Source organism: Thamnophis sirtalis, unplaced genomic scaffold, assembly GCF_051295495.1.
Source record: "Thamnophis sirtalis isolate CommonGarterSnake01/CBP01778 unplaced genomic scaffold, rThaSir2_p1.2 scaffold_7, whole genome shotgun sequence".
Lineage (NCBI taxonomy): Eukaryota > Metazoa > Chordata > Lepidosauria > Squamata > Natricidae > Thamnophis > Thamnophis sirtalis.
Genome location: NW_028261387.1, coordinates 49,593,450 through 49,619,460, shown reverse-complemented (window position 1 = coordinate 49,619,460; position 26,011 = coordinate 49,593,450). Strand labels below are relative to the sequence as shown.

The 26,011-nt window shown below is 36.9% G+C and overlaps 1 protein-coding gene across 6 annotated transcripts in view; it reads right to left on the bottom strand.

Annotated features, from left to right (window-relative positions):
- FOXP4 (forkhead box P4) overlaps positions 1–26,011 on the bottom strand; it is a 175,442-nt gene that overhangs the window by 38,488 nt on the left and 110,943 nt on the right. For 5 of the 6 annotated variants that reach the window (XM_014064162.2, XM_014064163.2, XM_087719962.1 and 2 more), the window contains 7 exons: positions 25,494–25,616; positions 20,446–20,532; positions 14,510–14,660; positions 11,161–11,365; positions 7,622–7,726; positions 4,883–4,970; positions 1,658–1,741 (listed from right to left, as the gene is read on the bottom strand). In XM_014064162.2, the coding sequence (XP_013919637.1) occupies positions 1,658–1,741; positions 4,883–4,970; positions 7,622–7,726; positions 11,161–11,365; positions 14,510–14,660; positions 20,446–20,532; positions 25,494–25,616 (843 nt within the window). The remainder of the gene's footprint in view (positions 1–1,657; positions 1,742–4,882; positions 4,971–7,621; positions 7,727–11,160; positions 11,366–14,509; positions 14,661–20,445; positions 20,533–25,493; positions 25,617–26,011) is intronic. The other variant, XM_014064164.2, reaches the window with a different exon arrangement.

Here is a 26,011-nt window from a genome sequence, read left to right as displayed (position 1 = left end):
TTAATCTGGTGCTTTTGAAATCAAAAATAGTAGATAATTTCCTAAAACCAATAAATAAATACATAATCACATTACTCCAATCCTGTAAGAGCTGCACTGGTTATCAAACAGCTTCCAGCTTCCAATTCAAAATGCTGGTGTCTGAGATACAGAATAACTTAGCATGTTTCTCCTTCCTGCATTTTGCTTGCTAAAAACAGAAGGGGGAGGGGGCTCTACTTCCTGTTTATCAAAAAAACATCTTTGAAAGGGAAAAACAAGTCTTCGCAATGGCTGCACCCAGACTTAAAAATGTTTTGTCCTGGGCAGCTGCATCTTTCTTTGTTGGTCTTCACTATATGCTACAGACAATTATACTCTAGGTTTTCTTTGTGTATGGCAGATATTGTTACCTTCTGATCAAGCTCAACTGATGGATTTATACTATTTTTTACAAAAAATGTTTTGCACTTTTTACATGATATAAACCATATTGTTTGAGGCTTTGGGCAAGAGAGATAGGACACAAACATCTTCCAATAAATTATTCTGAGGCAGTGGTAGCAATATATTTCTTTACTCCTTCCTCAAGTTATGATTGCAGTTACCTTCCTTCTCATGGACTGTGGTAACAAGGTCCAAGTGCCATATGGGCAAAATGCAGAACAAGATGGCAAAAGGAAAATATTAAATATTTGGGTTAACAATGCAAATTATTCTAGCAGAGTTTCTGACTGATGTGGTCTAGGGCATCAGTGTCACAAGCTGGCTTTTCCTTAGGAGCCATATGGAATGGCTGATAAACACATAAATGGGCAACAGATCAGGAAGGAGCAGTGACACACCCTGCATGTAAGTTCCTAGGTCTTGTTAGTATCACTCATGACATCAGGATTATGTCTGCTGTCTCCACATTTTCAGATAACAGCTCTTTTTCGCTGTTGCTGGTAGTCCCTCACTTAAGCAGCATTGCATTCTTTCTATTGTTTGGTTTTCTAAGTTCAAGAATGACATTTTCTTTTCTATTAATGGCTTATATCCGTGATTTTGGCTAACTAGGCACAACTTGTAAGCGATGCTGTATCAAAATAATTTCACTCTGTCTGTATATAGAAAGAACAGATTAACACTCCTAAAGTACACCTAGCAAAGCACCTATTATTTTTATTTATACAGCCTGCCGGCAGCATTACAATGCTTTATGGAGTCACATGGAGACAAATTATTGCATGGAAGAGCTTACCTAACCTTTGGATCAACCTTGTAGGAAACCATGAAGCCTGAATCCTTAAGAGGATTTGGAGGCAACCATTAGAACAAGAGCATCACTATGATAAAACACGACTACTGTTGCTAATTGGTCTGTCAGTTATTATAATCTCATCTGACCTCTATGATTTCATCTGAGGAGAATAATCTCCAAGCATTCAAACAAGTTGCTTGAGAAAACAGTAACATCTTATTTAGCATCTTCAGTAGGAACAAAAATCGTTTGTCTCCCATAATATCTTCATGCTCTTTGGAAACAGTACCTCCACTTTGAGCTTAATAATAATGTCACAGTCAGCATTGGCTTTCAGCCCTGAATCAGTCCTCATAGATGATGATATCATCTTTTAGAATAAACCCTATTATAAAGAGAAGTTGGGGCATATGTGTCAGAAATGACCAGACTTACAGGCTGACTGAAGGGTTTTGGCTCTGAAGGTCTCATATGCAGATGGGCCATCATTGCCTGGAGACGTTCACTTTCTTTAGCTAGCTGTGGAGAGAATCAAACAGGAAGTTATTTGTTTGGAGGAAACATCCCTTACAATGGTCAATTCATTTATTTAGAAAAAGGGCCAAGATAAAAATTCATTTGATAACCATTCCCAAGAATGGCTCCCTTTCCATCAGCAAGAGCCAAAACCAGATACTTTAGCTTGCCCAGTTCAGCTTCAGAGTATGCATGCATTCCTCTCATTTTGACTAATTGTTCTTACAGGCTGTAAGGTGGCATTACAATGCTGTTCCTTTAATTCTTGTCTTGCTGCCTTTTAGAACATACCTGAAAGGGAAAAACTGCTAACTTTTCTAATTCCTTAATGATCATGACTCTGGCAAGAGCATTACATTTCCAGGCCACTAAATTATTGCCTTTCACAAATGGATGTCAGGATCAGGAAGTGGGTTTTTTAGCTCTGATGCATTTAGTGTAAGGAAATTAGTTTTGGCTGTAAAGAGACAGGCTATTACAAGCAAGTAAGAGCTGCAGTGGCACAGTGTTTAGAGTGCAGTACTGCAGGCTCCTTCTGTTGATCATGGCTGCCAGATTGAATCTCACCCGGCTCAAGGTGGACTCAACCTTCCATCCTTCCGAAGTGGGTAAAATAAGGACCCAGATTATTCAGGGAAATATGCTGACTCTGTAAACCACTTAGAGAGGGTTATAAAGCACCGTGAAGCGATATATAGGTCTAAGTGCTATTGCTGTATCCATATACAGAATTCAACATCCAGAAATAACATTTCACTCAGCTTCTCTTTTTCACTTTCAACAGAACTTGGGTTATTTTCTCTACTTGTGTCTGATATTAGTATCCTGTCCCATAAGGAATGCCACTAGATTAAATCAACCATCTTTGTAATATCTTTTCCTTTCAGATACCTACTCTTGCTTTCTTTTGCTCTTTGCTCTCTCTTAATTTGTCATTTGTTTATGTTTCTATTATCTTGTTTCTGTTTACTTTGCTCTTTGCTTTTTCTCAGCTTATTCACTCACCTGCCTATCTACCTCTTCAATTGTGCAATATTATTTAAGTGTCATGCTTTTTGTTGTGTGAGAGACTTTATTTCTCAAGGTGCGGGAAAAGGTGAAATATGTGTTATAGCACTAGAGAGAATGGATGCTGTAAAAATGGTGGAAACTGTAGGATCTCATTGTCATGTTCATTTTCTAAATGTTCAAACGTTTCTTTGGTTCCACCCAGACCTGAGACAGACTGCAGGGTTTATGCAGAAAGGAATATTTTTCTCCTTATGAGGTCCAGAAACCCTTCCCAGAAGAAAGGATGATGGTTAAAAAGGCATGAATTAAATGCAATGTTGAGTTTGCCGAAGGCTTGAGAGGTTCTGATATAAGGATGACCCAACAGTATTGTGGCTTTCATTACAGCTGACAGATCCATTCCTGTGATGCACTGTAGGATCTCTGCAGAGAAAACTTTATAATAGGGAGCAAGGGCAGGTTCTTCTTTTCATATATCCAACTTTCTGCTCTCTTAAAAGTATTGTCTCCCACATAAGGATCAATAATTGCTGTTTGAGAATAGGACAAATTCACATAGTTGACTGAAGGCTATAAAAAACCGTAACTCTGCTCTTTAAATGCTCTTTGTCTGTTTTACTTGGCGTAAATGATGCATTCCCCTAGTCAACCCTATTTGCACCCACTGCTTTAATTTAACTTTCGACAGAGACTGCCTCCACTATGTTATAACTGGCTATCTCCCTGGCAATCTCTTTCCTCTGTCACTAATCTTATTGCTGCAGAGTCATGTCCCATGAAATGTTCCTGCTTTCATCCCCATCCCCATTTCGCTCATATATAATTCATGCAACAACATGGATAAAAAGAAACTCCTGCTCCATCTCTCTGGAGTTCATCAAGCAACTATCAGTGCTGGCAGAGCCTGCAAAGAAGTTTAAAAACAAAGGGCATTCCCTGTTACATATCATAGATTACATGCTGTTTCACCCCATCCCATACATTTAACAACCATTTATAGTTACCTCCACATGGACACTTTCTCTCATCACCTTTTGAGATGCTAACTTTCAATCTGTTAATGTTAGAGCCTTCTGTCACTGTTTACAATTTATGGCCCTCAAAAAAATGTTGTAGTTGTTACATGACTGCCATACAGATTACTAGGAGGGTACTACTTGTCCTTACTTGTACAGTGGCAACATTCAAAAGATGAAATGTGTGACATAAAAGATATTGTGTTGCCCATTTTTGGTTTTTAAATTCTTTCCCCTTCATTGGCAATTACTTCTGGGAGAATGTGGAAATCAGCATAATTTTACATTACTAGATATTTCCAATTTTGCTGTTGCTGTTGCTTTCTGAATATAGCTACCTAGTTTTAATAAATCCATTCCCATATTAAGAATCTACATACTCATATGACATATCATAAAATATGTTCAGTTCTGGAACCATAAAATAAAACTCAGGTGAGAGAACATTGTGAGAAATCAGTTCAGTGCCATAGAAGCACATTTCAGCTAGCAATGCTGGATTTATTTGTGATTGGTTCACACATCTCAGAATCTTTCTACATATGAGGTGTGCAAATAATCAGGCTATTAAAACAGTTTCCTCTGCTCTATAAATTGTGATTTTTCTATGTTAGAAATACAGCATATCAAGCAAATTGCCCACTATGTTTTTGCTTCCTTTTATATTAACTTCTGAAAGCCACAGTAGCTTGCCTTGATTTGACAAACAGGTCAAACATGCTACAGCAGAACAAATCATGAAACCTCAAGCTGCTTTTCACTAAAGGACTTTTTCTCTCCATGCGAGCAATTCTCTAACACATCATGAGGTATATGCATTGCGGAGTGGAAAAATGAGGTGTGAAGCAGGTGATATTCAAAAAAGGTATAGCAACTGCCATTCTTCTAACGATGTCACAGGTTCTATGGTGACTGAGGCAACTGTGCCCGCTGAATCCAATTTGTATCTTCCATGTATTGTAATCAAGATGGCAGAATGCTATTCAAAAATTACAGTGGTCAAATAAAGGAGTAAAAACCATCTGGGAAACAGATAAGGTAAGAAGATACTCAAGGCTACAGCTTCTAGGAAGTTTTATAAAATTAAATATATCTTATTGCACACATTTATACTGACCTGTATTTCCAGCTGCTGTACCACTTGCATTTGAACTCGACACTGAGCCGTACTCCGGTCATCAAGTGCATGTTCTGTGTTGAGGTGTCTAAAAATAGAAAATACTCATTTTTCTCCAAGGATTTGAAATGTGCGGTCCTTAATTAAGAGAACTCATTTGTACATTTTTCTTTTAATGTTTTATGTTTAAGAGTTGCAATCCAGCCTATGCTATACATTTTCCTATTTATCAGATTTTTCAGTCTGTTTTTCTTCTGAATTGCTGATAACATTAGGTTTTTCTATTTTATCATGATGATAACTGTGAAAGATGTCCTACAGGGAAATAACTCTTAGCTAGTCTATTAGCAACTTTGATTCAGTAGCCCAGTAAACTGAGGAGAGATTTGTCTCCAGAACTTCCTCTTTCAAAGCTAATTCACTAACGGCATTATATATACACAAAACACATTTCAAGCCCAGATTTTTATAGTTTGAAGGGATAAGACAATCAAAGGAATAGGTGGAGATCCTGAATCACAAAATCACAATGTCATGTTTACAAATCCATTAAACAGAATAACAATTTGTCATTCTCTATTTTTTTTTAAAATGTCTTCATGTTGGTGAGATGGATTAAAAAAAGAGGCACTTTTCTTCTATTTCTTAGCAGCAATCTCTTTGCTGTAGACTCTTAGCAAAATTCTCTGGCTGAAGAAAACTGCTATGAAGTTCAGGTCAATGACTGAAGCCTCATAGCCTATCGCTATACTAACTTAATAAAGCCAGAACAAACCTGAACTTAAAGATGCAAGCTTTGAAATGGAAATTAAGCTCTAAGTGAAAATTGTCCTAATGTCCTAATGAAACACACTATATCTCATTCCAAGATTTTTGGTTTAGTTACTAAACAACATTCTGTGCAGTATTAGAGAATCATAGCAATGTCAAAACATCTTTTTGTGAGGATTGAGATGAAGGGAAGCATTCTCTAATTCTGGGAAGACTTGGAAGGGCAGAGTAAAAATATACATACATATACATATACATATACATATACATATACATATACATATACATATACATATACATATACATATACATATACATATACATATACATATACATATACATATACATATACATATACATATACATATACATATACATATACATATACATATACATATACATATACATATACATATACATATACATATACATATACATATACATATACATATATATATATATATATATATATATATATATATATATATATATAAACAATTTTCCATTTGCCCTTCTCATTTTGAAATGCAAAGTGCTCGGAGGAGTTTGGAAGGAGTACTGAAGTCTGTTACAGTTTGACACTTGTTGACTATTGTAGTGATCTTCCATTAGTAAAAGGAAGATTTGTTGAAATGCTCAGTTTGCAGAATAACATTGCACACTGTCTGATTAGGCACACAGGCTGTGCTTCCCAATATCTCCCGCCTTCTTAACATCATTTCCATCCCCCTCCCCAACATTCTATTCAAAAGGCAGTAGAGTGGGGGGGGGAGGGTTTAAAACAAGCAGAGGTATATTGTGCATGTGGGAGGGGGAGCATGTCTAGTCACAAAGCAAAGAAGGGGAGGGGAAAATCCCAAAGAGGCAAGGAAAAGAAAACCCGTCAGTTTCATCTGATGTCTTTGCTAAAAATCTTGGCTACAAAGAGATCTAATTGCAAATGAACTAATTAAGTAAACCTCTGACGAAGCGTGAAAACAATTTGTTTGACCCTGACGCTAGCAGAGGGCTCTTAGACAGCAGAGTTAATCAGTCAGTGACAGAGCCCACAAGCGGTGTCAGCAGGCTGCCGTGCTGCCATCTGTTTCTCTCTAGTTCTCTCCTCCACCCCCACCTTCCTGCCTTCCTTTGCCTAACATGGACAAGTTATAAACTTTGCTGGTCTCATTTATGTAGATCCCCTCAGCTTCTTTTCCTCCTGTCTACACCCCCTTTTGTACTTCTTAGTGTACAGCCATGGTGCCTCATAGCTTTCGACATTCTCCGTATTAAGTATATAGCGGGAACCTAACTATATTTCACAAGTGAGGAGCAAAGTGACTTACCTTCATTTCAGGGAATTTTGAGAACACATACTGTGATCAATTTTTCTCCATATAATCGTGGCAGATAGATCTGCTTCAAGCTCCAAATAGGGGTTAATTGTCAAACCTTGCTAGGCAACTACTTCTTTAAAGATAGCAAAACTATCTTCTGATATCAATAAAGGAGAATATTTGTAGCTCAGGGTTGAAATGAGGGGTCCTTGGTAATAATCTCTGAGCTTGCTTGTTTTCTTGCAGACATGTCATTACCCAAACTAGGTAACATCATCAGTGTTAGTAAGGATTGCCATTTGTTGTCAGTTATATTCTAGAATAGAATATAAGAATACATAGAATATTCTATTATATTGTAGATATAAACTGACAGTAAACAGCATTTCTTACTAGCACTGATGATGTTACCTAGTTTGGGTAATGAAATGTCTGCAAAAAAACAAGCAAGCTCAGAGAGCACCAAGGGCCCTTTATCTTCTGACATGCCAAAGTAAACTAAGTCCAGTACAGAGGAAGCCATCCTCATGATCCAAGAACAATAATTACCGGCATTTCTGTTTATACATTTAGCTCTATACAGGGATACAGATGAATGAAAACAAAGCATAAGTTTAGCTAACGATCATAGCAGCTGAACCGGGTCACTTACTTGATAAACTGTCCCAAGTCCTCGCAGAGGGTTTCACATCCAGGCCATTTGCACTCCCCATGTCCATACAGGGGATGTGAGCCAGGAGTCTCCTCATGAGAAGAGCTGCAAATGGGGACAAAGAACAAGAAAATAAACATTACTGCTGAGCATTAAAGGCTTCTCTGTTCTGTCTACTAGGAACTATAAAGTTGGAAAGGGGATATTTTTCCCAGCCTTTCATATCTCTGAGTTTTGGACTAAGAATATGTTATATAATTTGTACCGGTCAAAAAAAAAATCTGCAAGGGAATTTTAGAGGAATTTGATATGCTCTCCAAATTGGCAGAAGGTGCATTCCCTATGTTGAGCAACTGTGATCTGCAGTCATTCATCTGCATGATCAAAACAGGCGTGAAGACAAGTTATTGTTTAAGTAGCTCAGACATAATCTGCAGATGGATGCTAGCAGAATGAACTTGCTCATCTTGGTTCATCTTAGATTTATCCTATAGATGGGATGGCAAATGCAAGTCTTCTGGAGGAAATGTGATCCAGCTCATATTTTACTGCATGCAGGTTATATACACTCAGAAACTATCGCTGGTTTGGCCCTAAAAACTATCTCAAATATTTTAAAGCAATGGTTTTAACACTAAAGTTGCAATTATGTATCCTGATATGGAATATAACTATGGGGCAGAGTTCAGTGCAATATAATTCCATTTTTTCCAGAAAAACAAAAAACGGGAATTTGTTTGGCACATCCATATGTGCACACACCAAGACGCCAAAGACAGAAATAGTCATTCTTTTGCGCATTCACCTTAAATGGACTACCAGATGGCTCTAGCATCATAGACTGGAGGCACTGATATAAAACATCATCACAATGTACTTTGAATCTATGTGAAGTTGATAGATTTACTGACCATCAGCTTTCCTCTCATTGCCATGAGTCTAACCCCAAAATATAATTTCAAACCATTACATTCCTAGCTGTCTGCTAGAGTGCGCAAAAATTCTAGGAGTGTAGAAATTCTATCCCCGTAACAGTTTCACTTCTGACCATTTCCCTGACATTAGCAAACAAGGTGATTAGTAGGGAGGATGGGCAATCTTGTGTAATAAAGGAGACCTCATTTAACTGCCTCATTTAGTAACCATTCAAAGTTACAATGGTATTGAAAAAATAACTTTATGATCAATGCCCACATTTATGACCTTCACAATGTTCCTCAGTCATATGATTGCTATTATAATCAATATGCATTGTCCTGTGCCTGCCCTGTCCTGATGTGTTTTTGTTCTCCCTTTGCAGAGTGGAGATTGGAGAAGAAGGGATTATAAGAGAGTAAGCAATGGGGAATACACATCAACAGAAATGCAATGGCACAAGCAGCTCTGAGCATTCTTGCACTCCTGCCCAAGCTGATATATTCCCCATTGTGTGCCTGCTTACTCTCTTGTAATCCCTTGCTCTCCAATGAATGTAAATACAAGTATTAATTCCCTTTTTACTAATTATCCCAGATCAAGGGTAAACCTTCCAAAGGGTAGGGAAACAGTCAGTCATTTAACTGTCCTTGTAGCAACCACTTTACTTAATGACAGAGCTGCCAGACTCAAATGTGGTCACTGAATGAGGATTCCTTGTAACCTGAAACATTCAGCCTATGTTTGTACTAATGAATCAAAGAGCATTTGAGCTAGCAAGGAAAGAATTATCTCTACAGCGCTGTAGCTAATTAATTTTACATTTTGCATTCAGTGACCTTAAGGGGAACTTTCCTTATTTGACCATGACTAGGTTCATACATTGCACAGTAACAACTTTTTATACCATGGTTTGCTGAAAAAGACAGAATAAGCTTTGCAGATAAGCAAAATAATCATGACTTGTTTTGTCAGTTTTTGGCTTCTTTTGTTTCCTTTTGGACTGTTTTTGCTTTATAACTTGACAGCTTGTTTCTTTTGTCCCATCTACTATCATTCTATGCATTATATTTATTTCTACAAAAAGAAAAAAAGGCTTCTGATTATATACCATTTTGTACAGAAAATTCAAATCATAGCACTTTCATGACTTAGTTTGACTTCTCTGCTGTTCTAATGCTACATACATTTATTTGGGAACCTATACTATTTTTATTGAATAAACAAATATAATTCAAAAGAAAAAAATTAAAATGAACCTCTGTGTGTGTGTGTGTGTGTGTGTGTGTGTGTGTGTGTGTGTATATATATATATATACACACATACATACATACGTACATAAACATGTATGTATGTATGTATGTATGTATGTATGTATGTATGTATAAGTGTGTGTGTGTGTGTGTTGGATTTGTACTGATAGATAAATAAAGGGAAACTAGTATAGATCTATTTCAAGCTATTTAGCTCTCATCAGCTAGCCATACCCTTACTAGCCTGTTTTCTCCCCGGCCCCAAGGAGCACTGTAGGCTTCAGCAGGGCTGGGCGAAGGCAAAAACATACCCGTTTTTGCAAAAAACGGGCCATTTTATGCAAAAACGGGGGCATTTTTCCCTTCTTCCAGCCCTACTGAAGCCTGCAGAATGCTTCTTGGGGCTGGACGAAGGGAAAAACACCTCAGTTTTTGCGAAAAAGGCCCGTTTTTTGGGGGTTTTTTGCAAAAAAAAAAGGGATGCAGGGGTGGGGCTTTGGGTGGCCAAAAATGGCTGTATTTGGTGTATAAGATGTACCAACATTTCCACACTCTTTTAGGGAGGGAAAAGGTGCGTCTTATACTCCCAAAAAATATGGTACTCAGGCACCTTCAGATTTTTTTTTAAAGAAATATTACTTTCTAGATACTGCTATCAGGGCCTATTTGGCAACTGATGGGATAGAATCAGTATCCCAAAGCTGACTTCAGGAGGCCTACTCTTTAGCCATAGTTTACTACCCATAACTGTTAAAATCAGAATTTGATTCTAAACCCATTTGATGATACTATACCAAATTGAAATGCAAATAATGTCAACTCTGAAGCGAACCTGGCTGGGGCCATTTTGAAGGCTTCAGGGTTACCACAATGTGAAGAAAGGATAGGGAGAGGGGACATAGTTAGATGAGAATTTTGTAGCCAAAACAAAATAATTTCCTGTGGGAACCAAGGTCATTTCAACAGGTGGCTGGAGGAGGAGGGGTGAAGTAATCAGGCAACCGGCCAGCACCTTGATTGGATAACGTGACTGATTGTTTGGGGAAAGGGGGAACTTTCACTTTTTAATCAGGTGAAAACTGCTGGAACTTTCAGAGTCAGTTTTCACCAGTTTGTGCCAATATGATATCTCCAATAAAACTGTTCTTTGAGGAATCTACCTGCCTCGGAGTTCTGCTTTCTATGAGGCTATAACTTGGAACCCTGATAAATAGCATTAGTGCCTTAGATTTGAATGCAGGAGACAAAAAAATATTTTAGGGTTTGTCCTATTATACATACACACATTAACATACAGAAGTTCTATAGTGAAATTAAATCTCCTTTTTATAAACTCTATATTCTTTTCACATGAAGGTCCGTTGCTTCACCTGTCCCTCCTTTGTGCGAGCATGGCGTTCTGTCCATTGGGGAGAGGGTGATGGGAAATTGGAGGCGAGACCTTGGCAGCCGAAAACGAGGTAGAATTTGAGGTGTTGGTGCTGAGGTCAAGTCCCTCTTGCTTGATGCTTTCTTCTACAGGTTGAGTAGCAGTAACCTCTTTCCACAGCTGCTGAAGGTCTGAGGGACATACAGCTTCATAAGTGTTGTAGGGGGAAAAGGGGGAGAGAGGACACAGAGAGAGATTTATTTATAAGAACTTCAGAACAACTCTACAACTGTGAAGGTCTCCCCAATTTAATTAAGTGACAAAAAAGGCATTAATTTATATCAGCCTAATACATAGATATTATTCTCTTAATAAAGGAGAATATTTGTAGCTCAGAGTGGACATGAAGGGTCCTTGGTGCTCTCTGAGCTTAGATTTTTCCTTGCAAATATTTCATTATTCAAACTAGGTAATATCATCATGCTAGCACTGATGATGTTACCTAGTTTGGGTAATGAAACTTTTGCAAGAAAACAACAAAGCCCAGAGAGCACCAAGGATTACTTATATATAAACTTTCCACACTGTTATTAAATTGCGGCATCTGAGCCTTTTAAATACTTAAACATATTTCAGAGCAATACTGCATATATTTCATTTGCTTTAAGAAAGTACCACAAGAATCTCAATACTTAAGACAAATTATCATGAAAAAACAAATCCAAACTATAAATCACTTAAATATTAACAGTTAATCAGTGCTATGTAATTTGCATAAAAGTGGTAGATTAGGAATTCATATTTCTTGATTTTAAGCAATTATGGGTAAAATCAAAAATATGAATTCCATTTAACCTAGTACTTTTATGTATATTATGCCAGAAGAAAATACAAGTCCAATATGCAGAATAAACTCTACATTTCTGAATCTAATTATTTATTAATTAATTTGTTTTGTAAAATTGTTATTTTAATTTGCCTAGTGCTGGTATTTGGGCTGAACTAGAATCTTTGGTTTTCTGCTCCATTAGAGATTAATAGAGTTTTAGGTACAGAACACAATCATGAGATTTCATGTGATTCATTACTTCTCAGCCTTCTGGCGAAGAGCAAGTATGGAGATTTCATGTGATTCACAGATGCCAAGAATAACAAAAAAAAAGGGGGGGGTAAAAATGTGGCACTCACATGGAATCATACGTGACAATACAGATCTTATAAAGTTGGGCTTTCTTGTCTGCTTATGGCCGTCTTTATTTTTTAAATAGCTATCATCTAGGGACATAAGTGTACCTGTGCACTTGTATTGCATTTAGGATCATGCCTAAGGCCTTGCATAAAATAAAATACAAGCATAACATGTACTTCAGGAACTAAAAGTAGCTCTTTTCTACTGAGGGATTTGAGGGGACCATTCCTCTGATCTACTACCATTTGCCCTTATGGAAGAAAATACACAAGTAGCTCTATGATTTTTTTATTTTTTGTAAAACAGAGCAAAATTTTAGGAAAATTTTAAATTGGGGGAAACTCTACAGGATTAAACATTTCCTCTGTTAGTTTAGTTGACAAGCCTGTTTTTTTTTACTCTAAATTAGCTAAGGGAGAAGTAATCATAGATGTTCATGCTATTTATCAAACTGATTCAAAGTTAGTATAGTATGTCACACTTCAATATGTTTGACATGCAACTTCTCCCACTTTTGGAGAGATAATTTCCAAACGTTAATACTTATTCTACACCATCAATTATATTGGATTATATTTATGATTTTCTTACTTCTAATTAGGACTAAGCTTGTATATTAAAATTGATTTTTCCAATTTTTAATCTGAAGGTTTTGATTAACTTCAAAACCCATATATACAGGTATACTTGATATACCTAATTAAGGCATTTTGTTTTCTTGTCCACTAGGATAAATTGGGAATATTTACAGGAATGCTAGCTTTATAGATATCTGAAAAACCTCTTTATGCTATACCTCGATAGAATAAGTAAGTCCTAGTTCACAATGAAGCATAATTGAAAGTGATGAAAAGGAGAGCACATGTTGGGTAGGGAGATTGTATGCTTCCTTCTCTGATCTATTCATATGGTTGCAAAGAAGTATTCAGAAACTTTTTTCCAAGTTAAATTGACTTGTTTTTGGCATTTCATCAAACTCACAAACTGTTATTTATCTTGTTGCATCAATTTAGCCAACAATTTAGAATTCAGAGAAATGCCTAAACTGCATTAAATGAAATCATAAGAGAGCTGATTGCAAACTCCACATGAACATGCCACAGAAGGAGAATGGATCGGGATTGTTAAACATCTTAAGACTTGTTGCAGTTCATTTGGGTGGTTTTGGATTAAAGAGGTTGATATCCAAATTGAGTCAATCTATTTATGAAATATATTGGTAGCTAGCCTTGGAGCTTTAATAGAAGAAACATGGCCACAGAACATTAATTCAGTTATCTGTTGTCCAAGGGTAACAAAATGCCTTTCGCATTGATAGATGAAATGTGTGTCCTTAGTAGATATATTAACTTTCAGGGGATAAATTAAGAATTAATTGTTCATTCCATATTGACATACTGTTGCTACTTCTTTCCTTCCTGTAACTAGGATGGCTCCAGAATGTCAGATTATAATTTCAATAGTTTACATGGACTTTACTGAATTTCCATCTCAAATTTCCTTAATCATGAATTTGACAGAAGTTGATAGGTGGTGCATGTACGTGGGATGGAGAAAGGCATAAGAAAATAGCTTTCAGGTACATGCTGCTAACAATAACAGTTTATCAGAAAACCCAAACAGTGCTTTCACTCCCATCTTGTCCATCCCTCCCCATTACATATTATTATCCTTGGAACTCTGATATTTAGCATGATTTCAGTCCAGATTCTGCTGCCTCCTGTAAAAACAGTGTTTCTGATAGAGAAGACATAAGCTCTATGGAATAAAGCAGTATTATTACATACACATTCTCTTTTTCTATAGAAAAAGTAGCAGCAGCAGCAGCACCCAGGAGGAGCTGCTACTACTTGCCAGTGACTGTTTTTCATGAAAGGTGCATTAGGCCCAGTTATCTCCCATTACTATCAGCAGCACATCTTCAGGTAGTCCTTGAACTGCTCCTGAATTAAATGCCCAGTGCACTGCAATTTAACAATGCTTTTACTGACAGCTATTTGACAGCAAAACGTAAAACTGTAGCAAGCATCAGGCCTCAAGTACATGGACAACAGGCAGCTTTTAAAATTAGCTGAAAACCAACTGGCAAAGATAATTGCCGCAATGGCTGGGTGGGTTCTCCCTACAGCAATTAAAGAACAAGGAGGCTTGTGTGCATTACCTTGTGGCAGGGTCTGCAGAGGAACGGTGCCTTGTCCTGGCTGTAAACTGACCAACCCTTGTCGCTGGAGGTTTAACAGGTGCTGCTGCTGCAGCTGCTGCATCTGCAGGAGCTGTTGTTGGAATGCCAGCTGCTTATTCCCTAATGGCTGCTGGAAAACAAAAGAAAGAAATTAAAACACATTTTCATTTCCAAAGCACAGGCCTTCTATTTTTTCCCCCCTCAGGTCTTGCATAAGCAGCCCGATCTCAGCTTTAGCTATAGCTAGCACAGCTCACAATTCTGATCTCTTATCCTCCGTGGCTACACAGCATATAACCAAGACTGAAAGCCTTTGATCTATCATAGCGGCAGAAACGAAGGGAGGGTGGCGGAAGAGAAGACAGTGAGCTTGCTTGGCGGAGCACTGAAAATGCTGACTCTCTCTCTCTCTTTTTCTCTCTCTCAAATGAGCCTTTCCATTAAATCTGTTATTTGAATTGTTATAAGAGACAAAACATCTTATATGTCAGGAGAAGCTATCCACCTTAAACATATATAGATTAAACTCCTATGAATGCCAAAAGCTTGTGCATACAAGCAGTCTCCCAAGAGGCTTTTAAAGGCAAGAAAGCTCCTCTTTTGTGCAGAAATTCAGCACTGCCTGGGCCGCACATATTCTGGAAATGAGAATACACGAGAAACCAATGGAGGTTTCAAAATAAAAGGGAACATTCAATATTAATTGATTTGATGTACTATATCACTTTCATACATGAGAATCCTAGTTATGCCACCTTGAATTACATATGGAAGCAATCAAGTACATAGATGTGCTAGATATTAATGATGCAGGGATAATGAAGTTTTAATTAAAGATTCCAAACAATTTTTCCCATTTTTAACTACCCCTATTGTTTAATTGCTTTAGATTTGTTACAACATACAGTATACATTGGAGTGTTGCAATCAGATGAAAGCATACAGAAAGCAAAGTGCACTTGCCACTGGCCCTGAGTCCTGTAAACTGTCTTGAGCCATTAAAGGGGTGGGCAGCATACAAAATATTATAAATCATCCTAACAATCTTTGAGTATAATCTATATACTATATATGTATTTTTGTTTTGTAGCCATTTCAGAACTGATTTTTTAATCAAATTGTCCATATTGTTATAGGGCTAATACAATGTATATGTAAGCATAAAAATGCTGCTACAAAGATAATCACAGGTATTTACTCTTTAATTGTGATCCATTTTCTTGTTAGTACCATGCCAGGGTGCCGTGATGCTTCCACTCACCCTATATAGTTAGTTATGTTATAAAAAAACAAGGATTGTAACACTGTTATTCCATCTCATTTTTTGCTATAATTAATTCATCCCTGATGCATGGGTAGCCTTCCAATGGCCCAGCTTCTTCATTTAAGCTTTATCCCTGAAATCTGGCCCTCTGTAGTAATAGCCATTGCCAAAATATTCACAAGTCTACATTAGCAAGGTTTATTTTATAAGCACCATCAGAAACAGGTTTTTAATATTTATTTTATAAGCAACACTGTAATGGACAACAATTTTTTGACAAAAGCAAAAGCACACATCCTCCAATGTAGCTCTTTTCTGTCACAATTCTTTTCTTCCTATCCTCTTCTCGAGGATTATGTATACTCTAATGAGCAGAGCAGCTAAGAGGGCTTAAGAAGCCACAGAGACCTGCAGCAGCGTCAGTCTGAAGAGGGCCTCAGAGAATCGAGAACTGGTAGTATTAACACATGACATACTCAAAGCCCCAAACATTAAATTTGTCTATCATTTCATTTTGAAAGCATTTGACTAGTAGTTTTCGAGAACAAAATAGAATACATCATTACGGATTGTGCCTATATCAAGAAAAGTTCATTCACTTTTGATTTGGGCTGAATTCCTTTCCAATGAATCATTAGGACTTTTAGCAAAAAGAAATCAAAATGGGAAGGGGCAGCCCCTGGGCAGGGATTGTACTGCAGGCAGGAAAGCAAAAAAAGGTCTTTAAAAAAACTTTCTTCATTACTTTTTATATAAATAACTAAAGGCAGCAAACTCAGTGCAGCAAACATATGAATACTCCTTCCTCCTCCTATTTTCCCCACAACAATCTGTGAGGTCAGTTGGGCTGAGAGAAAGTTACTGGGCCAACTGGTTTTCATGATTACGGTGGGATTAAAAATCAGAGTCTTCTAGTTTCTAGGCGAGTATCTTAACCACTACTGTACACCAAGAAAAGGTTAGGCATTCATGTTAAGCCATTTTTATGGGTGAGACAATTGCACTAAGTGGCCTGGAGAAAAAAAGAGGGAACTCCAGCCCTCTCCTTTGTGACTACACTGCCAGCAATTTGCTTCATTTGCTTTAGTTCTCAAATGCAGAGAAAATTGAAACTACATAAATTGAATAAATTCCAGGCTCTCTGCAGGCCTTCCCAATCAACAAAAGTAGAACAAGAGTATGAGCAGGGCAAGAACATTTGCCAGTCTCTTCTCTATGTTTCTCCCCTCCCCCCAAGAACACTTACAAGATTTATTAAGTATCATTTTTAATGAGAATACATCCTGGCATCAGCCAAAGATGATCTTGTGTTTATAGTAAGTATGGTTCAAGTTCAAGAAACAAGATTATTATAAAGACTGACATTCTTGGTGATTCCCCACAATTATAAACTTTCCTCTTACTACAAATTCAGTAAAACCCAAGCCTATTAATTTTATAATCGAGTTATAATTACAAGTGGTCCTTAGCTTAAGATCACAATTCAGCCGAGATTCCTTTTGCCAAGTGAGACATTTGTTAAATGAGTTTTGCCCCATTTTACGACCTTTCTTGCTACAGTTGTTAAGTGAATTACTGCAGTTGTTAAGTTTGTAACATGATTATTAAGTGAATCTGGCTTCTCCATTGACTTTGCTTGCCAGAAGATTGCAAAAGGTGATCACATGACATTGGGCCAAATATGCATCAGTTGCCAAGCATGATCATGCGATCATGGGAATGCTACAACTGTCGTCAGCGTGAAAAACAGTTATGTGTCACTTTTTCCGGTGCTGTTGTAACTTTGAATGGTCACTAAATGAACCATTGTAAGTCAAGGGCTAGCTGTACCTTGGTTTTTAGGCCTTGAATTAACTTAGGGAAAATGAGAAAGTGCATTTGAATGATTAATTTTTTTTTATTATGCTTTTCTTATATACCTTCTTTATGTTCAAGAAGAAGCCTCCTTTTCAGATGTTTCCAGAACAATAGAAGAATAGCTTTCAGCACTCATCAGTCAAGAGGCCAAGCTATTCTGGTTTATCCTCCTACATGGATTATACATGGGATTTTATATATTATATATTAAGAAAAATAAAAGCAATGGAAAACTATGGGGAGGTAATAAATTGATAATTGTGATACTTGGATTCCTCCCATTGATATAAAGCTGCATGAGTGAAGCAGACAGTTGTACAATAAAAGCTTCATTTGGAAGTGTCTTTAATATTTATTTTCTTTCAAATTATAGTATGTGAGTTTCCTTCTAAATGAGAGACTGTCATAAGCATATAGGTAGAATATAAGATTATTTATGGTGGATGAATTTTTTTTGAATAACTAATTTTATTGAACTCAAATTCTCCCTACTTCTCAAAGGTTGTACAGCCAAACTAACCCACAGTGCACCTAATTTTTTTTTAAAAAACTATCCGAATGTTAAATCCTTTGGATAAAAAAGTATGGTAAGTCACATAATTTAAACTACCATACTTTTTTCCTAAGGAGTTGTTGGAAATTTATTAGGAATTTGAAATATTGGTAATTTTACTAAGCCCAGCACATTAGGTACACTTCCCTTGTTCTTCTGTATTATTTTTATTAATCCACATTACTCCAAGATTTCTCCCTGATCACTAGAACTAAACAGCTAATCTGATGTTGCCTTAGAAGCATATACCAATATTTTCTGTTGTCACAATTTGTGGGCATTTTCATTTTTGGAGATCATCCTCCATGCACTTTTAATAGAACCAATGAAGTAAGAAGCTTATCTGCACACTGATAAAAATCTTAAAACCCAAGAAAATAATTATTGAAGCTTACTCTGCCAGTCACTGGCAATTACCGGTGTACTGATCCTACTGTTTACAATCCTTTCTTCCTCTAATACTTGCAGGTATCTATAGAAAGCGTTTATTTAGGATTAAACCCCAGATTTTTACCTTCACTTCTTGTTGCACCAACTCTATGTTCTTTGATCCCTGATCTTTTCCCTGGTGATGGGGTTTGAATTTCTTAAAGCATTTTGTCTGCTCTGTTTACATTAGATGCAGCTGAGTGGGTGCAGTTACTGGGGTAACAGGCTCAATCACTTTGATTTATGAGCACATCAAGAGGAGTTTCAGCGTGACACTGTGGACTGACAGGAGCACTTCATTAATTTGATGCCCAGGTTACTTGCTGGCCAATCCTCATGTGCTGCTCCCCTCCTAGATTAACCATGTTGTATCAGGTGGTATACTGGGACAACTGTCAGGGACAAGATTCTTTCTGAAAATTCTCATTCTCAAGATTTCTGGAGTTACAGTAGAAATTAGGATTGCAAGATTTCCTGAATCTATTTTAGCATTTCAAATGCATCAGTAAAAAGCAACAAGGTAAGTACTAGCTTAGGCACAATATGTGATGACAGGACTAAATTTATACCTGCCAACATTTCCCCCCTTCAATTCAAAGAAAGCAACATTTCTAAAGTTATCCCAAAGGTGTTTTTTCAAGAGGCAACTGAACTTTGAAGACGTTATACTTCTCATCCAAAAAGCCACATAAACTGAAGGCATGCATTTGCAGGTATCACGGCATAGATGCCCTGTCAACAAATGTGATTTTATAGGAAATTATACTTTTAAACAAATATAGCTGGTCAAAAGTTTCAGAGCAGGACAACAAAATTTCACAAAATACAACAACGTGGAATTTTGGCAATTTTGGTACTTGTATTAGGGATCACTTGAAGGTAGCATACAGAGCAAAATCTCTATCATCAATAGACCCCCAATTGTAGACTGAGAAGAAGTGCCATACAGAAAGTTTGTGGAATGTACTAAACTTTCTTGCAACATACTTCATTTTAACTCTATGCCAGTCAATATATTGTAATGATTACAGTATTGCAAAGGATCTTGGGAATCTGGGTTCAAGGCCACATAACCTCATGGGTTGACTTTGGGCCAGACATTATCTTTCAACCTCGCTTAACCATGCTGAAAGGAAAATGGAAGGAGATTTTGCTCTGTATGCTACCGTTTGATCTTGGATCTAACATAAAACTATCTATTGTTAAGTTAATCATAAACAATAGCAGCATAACATAGGTATATGAATTCTGAAAAGTTATTGTTTCCTGGGTCTAACAGGTAACCCTTTTAGTTTTCCTTGGATCATTAAGATGAATATAGTAGATTTTCCAGATTAACATAGAGTTTCAATTCATGTTTCTCAGGTAACATGACGACTGCTAGAAACACTTTGCATTATGATGATCCTTCTGGCAAAAGTACCAATAGCAGGAGTGGTACAAGTATTTTTAATTTTAGAATTCTACAGCAAAAATCGTGAACTCAAGGCAGATAAATCTCTTAAACGAGAGCCAATTATTGTGAATCCCTGCAAAATGTTTATCTAAACAGTGAATTAGTCAGTTAAACTTGCTTATTGCAAAACATAGGTTACAACAGAGGCAGTAATTTGATGATTTTTTAAAATTAAATTATACTGAATAACCAAAGATAGTCCATCTTATTCTCTCAAAAAGAAGAATCTGTTATTTTGCATGCGGAGCAATGCAATTTTTTTTAGCAAATCTGTGTTCCCCTCAATTATTTTTTTATTTTCTGCAGATTTTTTTTTTTTTTGCAAAGTATCTTCCTAACTCAAAGAAAAACCCCACCTCTTTGGCTTGCTGCTTTCCAGCTTGTTGCTGAGTCAGAAGCTGTAGGTGAAGCTGTTCCTGTTGCTTCTTGTAGTATTCCTGAAGCTGAAGAAAAGATAAGAGAAAAAGAATAGAAAAAAATGATGATAAAGTTGGTGTTGCAGTCCTTTAATGCTCTACATTAATAATTAATAAGATGCAAGCACACCATAAAGATATTATGGTCCTAACAGGGGTATTAAATTCAAGGCCCGTGATCTGGGTCCGGCCCATGGGGTGCTTAGATCTGGTCTGTGGAGCTACCCTGGAAACAGAGAAGGACTGGCCCATGGTACCGTATTGCGGCCCTCCCGAGCTCAGTTTTCACTGGCAGAAGGTTGCAGGAGATCGTCCCAGCTGAAAACAGAGATTGGGAGCCCATTTTTGCTGGCAGAGTGCTCAGGCCACCATAGGCTCCTGACACGAGTGATATCAAGCTGGCCATCCCCACCTTGGCTACCCCCACCACAGCCCACCTGAGGTGAAACACAACCCTGATGCGGCCCTCAATGAAATTGAGTTTGACAGCCCTAGCCTATAAGATTATAATGAATAGAACCATAAAATAAGTCAGTCAAACAAATATGTTTACTTCTTTTTGCTCTTTTAGCATATAATTACCGAAAGTCACAATAATTATTGAAAATGGGCCACTAACATTTCTATTCTCAGATAGACCCAGAGACCAAAACCTTGATAACTTTATGAAATCTGATCTTCCCATGAACATTTCTTTTTTGAGAAAGAGGACATGGAAATTATTTTCCCCAAAATACAGAACTTGAAATGAAAGCAGATAGCCAACTGCAATATTTTTCTAGAGGGTGTAGAGAATACATGTCAACAGACTAGAAGAGTCAATCAAAAGAAGTGTTCCCAGAACTGAAGGAATATGACTCACTAACATTTTATTGAATTACATGAGACCTAGGCTGTAACCTTCTCTTGCCAATCATTATTTGGGGCAAGAGAAACAGACTGAAGAGGAAAGAGAGCAGGAGGAGATATTTTTACGTCTTTTTTGACCAGAAATGAATTGACATGGAACTGCATTATGCCATATTTCAGAGATATTGAACTTTGGAGGAACTACCGCATGGGGTACATGGCATTCCACTTGCAGCACACCAAATTAGAAAAAGTAGGAGGAAAAAAATGTAGGGCCCAAGACAGAAAGTATATTTGTTTTAATTTAACTTATTCAATGAGTCATTTATTTAATTTTCCCTTTTTGATGAATTAAAATGATAACAATTTTTTTAATAGGAAGGTTTGGAGGGGATTTGACCCAAACAAGTCTTGTTGGATATAATTAGTTCTCAGGGCTTATCTGGCATTATTGTAGACAAATATTGTTTCAACAGGATGAAGTCACAGAAGAAAAATCATTCTTGCCTAAATAATGTTTATATTCACATTAGACCAAATGTTATTTATTTTGCTTATTAAAACATTTATACTTGCCTTTAAGTTACAGGTCTATACAAGTTCTAACACTTTAAAACCCATAATGTAAAAGTTCAATCATATTTGAGATAAACACATAATAAACCACTGAGTACAATAGGAATCTAATAAATTCAGCAGACTGACTTTTATGAAAATAACAAACTAAGGGCATAGTATAGTAGCTATGGTAAAATAAGCAGCAAAAGTGAGAGGGTCTCAAACATTTTGTTCCTTTGAGTTTTGATTTAGTATCTCGGGGTGCACAGCCACTGGGATCTTCTAATTTAAAAAAAAAAACATTTTTGTTCCATCTTGCAAGTGTCCTTAGCACTGCAATATCCAGAGTCAACCAATGCTTTTTCCAACTGTTTTGCATTTTTTCTTGTCTCACCTGTATGCTTTACAATGAAAGAAAAAAAAATCTGCTCATTAAAGCCCATGTCGGAAGATTGGTAGGGTGTCATGGTGACTTCAGCAAGGTGGCAGGAACAGCCAAAAACTGAGACAAGGTAAGAGTTTTGCTGGTGGGAAACATGCTACACAGCTTAGAAGTTAATGCGGAAAACACTTTTTTGCATGGTTTACTCCTACATTGCAACTCGCCACAAGTTAATCAGTTCGGGTATAAAACAACTGTAGAAGCCTTGTGACACAGGCCGATGAAGGGGCTTCATGCAGAGGAGTCCCAAACATCATTAAAGACCACAAAGAATAATTTGTACTATATGCAATGCTTATGGAAAAGAAACAGGTTTTTCCCTTAAAGGAGCTTAAAGTTTAAAGAAAAAGGTAGACACAATTTTCTGGAAGGGCCTGAATACATGTATATGTAATTGCTTATAAAAAAAAGCTTTGGCTATCATTGGGGATGAGAATTTAAAATTATGTCAAAAGATTTAGGGGCAAATTACAGGTTCTAGGTTCTATTCCCTTCCTGTAGGAGTTCCTGGAATTATTTTTATAACATTTTAATAAAATATGGTGTTCGAGGCCTTGTCTCTGGAAACCAGTTGCCTGAAGTCATTAGGAATACTTATTTTCATATCTGGCTGGTTCACAAGCTATGGCTTTTCCTGGGCCACAGCTAGTAAACTTGTTTCTAAATCATGTGAATTTAGCAACCACTCACAAGTCAAATAGACATGTATTTCTTTTTGGACTTAAGAAACCCAAATATTCTGCTTTAAATTATTAGTTTTTGTTTCTGGAAAGTTCTTTGCAACTTGTGAACTTCAGTTAAAAGAAGCTTTGGAAAACTAGCTAATCTATATAGATAAACCAATGTATGAATCTGTTTTTACAAGCACTTAAGTTTTCTAATAATGAGTTTTAGTGGCCAGAGTAAAAATGTATACCTATTATTGTTTAGCAAACTTAATAAGTACTGAATGAAGCTAATTATATAAACTATTCTATGTCATTAGGTATGCTAGCTGGGGAATTCTGGGAGTTAAAATGCACACATCTTAAAGTTGCCAAAGTTGAGAAATATTGGCAATGTGATTTTGTACTTATGTTGTCTAAATACAAGTTTTAATATTTTGGACAGCGAGCCATTTCTAGGTTAATAATACTTATTTTCAGGTGCAATTTTGATTAGATTATTTGGGAATAAAATTCAATTTATTTAATCTATATATTACCTCAATAAAAACTAAAATTATGTATTTTTATCCTTTTTCTTTCCAAAAGAAACTACAAATCAAAACTAAAATTAAAATAACTTTTAACTAGTAACTATTCCTAGATTCAGAATGTTAAATTTTAAATTATTTCAGTTTTAGTTCCTTAATTATTTTATACACAAAATGTTAATATTTAGCCCAATGAAGGATTTCATCTCTTCAGTGCAATTTTGCTTAGTGTATGATAAATGGCATTACTCTGAGCTTTTCTCAGGCCTGCCAGTTTTAGTTTCATTATATGAAAATATATGATTTGCAGATGTAATTTCTTTTCTTGGGGAGGGGGAGGAGAGACCAGTACAGATTTCCTCAAATGGGGGGGGAGGGTGTAGAGCGAAGCAGGGGAAAGCTGACTTCTGAGGAATGTCCCCGGGGATTCTGGGAGAGTCCTTATCAGCTTGTGTTTGACAGTACTGACAGCAGAAACCTTTCTCTTTAACTCTGCTGAACAGGTTTGGAAAGCCTCCCTTGTTTACCCAAAAGCCAATCAAAACCAGGTCTCTATATGGGATTCTGAGAACATTGGGTCAAGAGGTGAGAGGTGTGATGTTTGGTTTTCTTCTCACAGAGAATGCCAGCTATTCCGGTCCAGGCTGTTTAATTTGCAGTCAGACGTGTTTCTCTATCTGGCTCCAAAAAGGCTCTGAGAGGGAAGGACCCCACCCAGGTTAGTGTTTACCTTTTGTTCTTCCCCTGGGGCTAACCTTGACTCCTTATCAGCATGTTTGAAATAAACAGGTACTTAAGGCAGGAGGAAGGGTGTGGAGGATGCTGTGGTTTTTATGTTTGCTCTCCCTTCCCTGGTGTAAATGTTTGTCCAAACAGTTGTTTTTTCTTGGGGATTTTTATCGCCTCCCTTATTTTAATAATTTTCTTCACTTATATTTACTTTAAAAAATGCCCATCTGATTCCCAATTCTATATAGTGGTTGATGAAAATATTTCCTAAGGGAACTCTCTGCTTTAATGTAAAGCTTTATAGGATTAAGCATATTTTACAGCTATAAACTACTATGATAAACATGCTGCTGTAAATCAGAAGAAGCCAGAACTTGAAAAGCTCCAGAGTACAGAATATGCTTGGTCACCAAAACCAAAATGAAAATTATACCTAACTGCTTTTTGTGTAGCTCTTAAACTGACTGTCATTATATGGATTTAAAAAAAACAACAACTTTGAAATAGAATGTCTGGAAAGAAATTTGAATGCAAAATATACAGTCAATATTGTTAAGTACAGTCAATATTATCATTTAATCCTCATTTGTTTAGTACAAATCTTTAATTGAAAGATGTACAGGTAGTCCTCGACTTACAATCACAGTTGCTAAGTGGGATGTTTGTTAAGTGAGTTTTGTCCCATTTTACAACCTTTCTTGCCCATAGTTGCTAAGTGAATCACTGCAGTTGTTAAATTAGCAACACGGTTGTTAAGTGAATCTGGCTTCCCCCTTGACTTTTCTGGTGAGAAGTTTGCAAAAGGTGATCACATGACCCTGGGACACTGCAACCGTCGTAAATATTTATGACTCATAAATATGAGTCAGTTGCCAAGCATCTGAATTTTGATCACATGATCACATGAGATTTTATAAATCTCCAACATTTGTATTATCCAAAAGATTGCAATCTACATATTCAGCCCATGACACCATGACTCCCCCCCCCCAAATAAAATCTTTTAAACTGAAAAGAATTGGGCTTTTCTGTCAAGCATTCATGTTTTTATTCAACTATTACTTCCAACAATTTTGGGCAAGTCAGTAGTTTTCAGCCCATCCTGCAAATTTACAAACAGGAAACACATTGCACTTGCAGGAGAGAAATTCAGACACAGACGTCAGCCTCTGTGACTCTCACACGAAAGGTTTGCTCAAATGCAAGCTGCTTTACCTGTTGCAGCATAATTGCTTGTTGCTGCTGCAGCAGGGCTTGAAGCTGGGGTGGAGACAGAATCTGTTGCATCTGCTGTGGTGTGATCATCTGAGGAGACATCATAGCCACAGACACTGGAACCTACAGAGAGAAAGATGGGTTACAGGTGATGTCAAGTAGTGGGCTAAGAGAGAGTTTAGGGGGAGGGGGGAACTACTTGCACAGATAATGTATACACTGATAATATACATATTCTTTATTCTCCAGATATGTGGATGTGATGAAAATACATATACTTTCTTCAGGTTCAGTAAAGCTAGAGAGTTTAAGTACTCAGAATCAGAACAACAAAAATTGTTGCTTAGATCCTAAAATTCTATCCAAGTCCGAATGCACACAGTGAAGCAAGCCTGGGACAAAAGTTGATGTTAACACTACAGATGGAAAGCTGTAGACAGAAATACAAAATTCTACTTTATATTTCACAGGTAATTCAATTAGCAGATTTTTTTTTATTCCACCTCCCCAAATCAGTA